General features: G+C 38.6%; 1 protein-coding gene across 1 annotated transcript; it reads left to right on the forward strand.

Moving 5' to 3' along the window:
- Nucleotides 1–456: 456 nt before the first annotated feature.
- LOC121451613 (olfactory receptor 150-like) lies at nucleotides 457–1,389 on the forward strand. The gene has a single exon (XM_041657304.1). It carries the CDS (start codon nucleotides 457–459, stop codon nucleotides 1,387–1,389), a length of 933 nt encoding a protein of 310 aa, XP_041513238.1.
- The last annotated feature ends 560 nt before the right edge of the window (nucleotides 1,390–1,949 follow it).

Below are 1,949 nucleotides of genomic sequence, written 5' to 3' on the forward strand. Positions count from 1 at the left end.
TAGGATACAGGCTATGTTGTTTGCTACTCATGAAAAGTCTTTGATCCATTGAAATCCAGTGTATAGTTATTACTAATGTGTTTGTGAGTTGCTATGATTGTAACATGGGAAAGCATTCTATCTGTACATAGATTGTGAGAATTTGAAATTAGGCTTGAAAAGTTCTTAGAAAACTCCATTTAAACCATCAGCTCTCTCTTTGGTTGTTCACGGAATGGGTACTATTGTATTCTCCTAATGTAGATCATGAACAGTGATTGGTATATTTTATATTTATCTATTTCTGAGTATTATACTTTTGAACCTTTAATACCTAAACTAATAAGAGTGTAGCCATGAAACTTGGAGATACATGTGTGAAAAAGTTTGAACTCGTTTTCTCACCTTATTATGTGATAGGACAGGTATTGCTTATCTTACCTTTTTTTTCTTTCCTACAGAGAATCTCCAAAAGAAATGAGAACTGGAAACCACTCCACAGTCACTGTGTTCATCCTTGCTGGATTGACAGATGCACCAGAACTACAGCTGTTTCTCTTCTTCCTCTTCCTTGGAATCTATGCAGTAACGATGGTGGGGAACCTGGGCATGATCACTCTGATCCTGCTCAGTTCCCATCTCCACACCCCCATGTACTTCTTCCTCAGCAGTCTGTCCTTCATTGACCTCTGTCATTCCACTGTCATTACCCCCAAAATGCTGGTGAATTTTGTAACAGTGAAGAACATCATCTCCTACCCTGAGTGCATGACTCAACTTTATTTCTTTCTCATTTTTGTTATATCAGAATGTCATATGTTGGCTGCAATGGCTTATGACCGTTATGTTGCCATCTGTAACCCATTGCTTTACAATGCTATGATGTCCTATCAAGTCTGTTTCTGGATGATATTTGGGGTGTATGGTATGGGTTTCATTGGTGCCACTGCTCACACAGTCTGCATGCTAAGAGTGCATTTTTGTAAGGCTTATGTAATAAACCATTACTTCTGTGATCTTTTTCCACTCTTGGAGCTCTCTTGCTCCAGCATTTTTATCAATGAAGTTGTAGTTCTGTGTTTTAGTGCTTTTAATATCCTTTTCCCTACACTGAGTATCCTGAGCTCTTACATCTTCATTATTGCCAGCATCCTCAGGATTAAATCCACTGAGGGCAGGTCCAAAGCCTTCAGCACCTGCAGCTCACACATGTCAGCTGTCGCTGTCTTCTTTGGATCTGCTGCATTCATGTACTTACAGCCATCATCAGTCAGCTCCATGGACCAAGGGAAAGTGTCCTCTGTATTTTATACTATTGTTGTTCCGATGCTGAACCCATTGATCTACAGCCTGAGAAATAAAGATGTCAAGCTTGCTCTAAAGAAGTTATATGAAAAAAAATTCTCATGAAAAAATTTTTCCTTCTCAAAATGTCCTGCATTTTTTTCATTTCTTTCAAGGACAGCTTCTCAATTCTTGTAAGCCAGTTATTTCCTTTTTTTGTGTGTCCTATTTCAGATAACAAGCCACTGTTGTTTTTTTCTGATTTCTCTGAGATTTAAATCTTGGAAACAAGTTGTGTTAAGAGAATAAGCTTATGTGTATATGCTTACACTTTAGGGATCTTCTGCAGTAGAGGTTTTTTAAATGATTCTTTTCAGAAAGTCTTTGTGTTATCTCTCCTCATATTCCCTCCTTTTCCTTGTCCTCCCATTTCTCAACCCATTAAAGTGATTATGTTCCATTGTTCTGTCTTCCATGGCTTGGAAGGTTCCTCCCCCTGTCACGCCTACCTTTCCCTAAGAAATACTGCATAAAAGCAGATGGAAGAAACATAAGAGTCAGCATTGCTGGAGGACTATAGTATTTGCCAGACACAATAGTACAGCTGTGCACATAAAATCACACCACTTGTGATATCATGCACAAGACCTGCACAAGCTCAATCAGGACAAATTCTCAACATGAAG

The sequence above is a fragment of the Microtus oregoni genome, unplaced genomic scaffold (assembly GCF_018167655.1).
Source record: "Microtus oregoni isolate MIOR12 unplaced genomic scaffold, Mior012 000008F_ref0000371, whole genome shotgun sequence".
Classification (NCBI taxonomy): Eukaryota; Metazoa; Chordata; class Mammalia; order Rodentia; family Cricetidae; genus Microtus; species Microtus oregoni.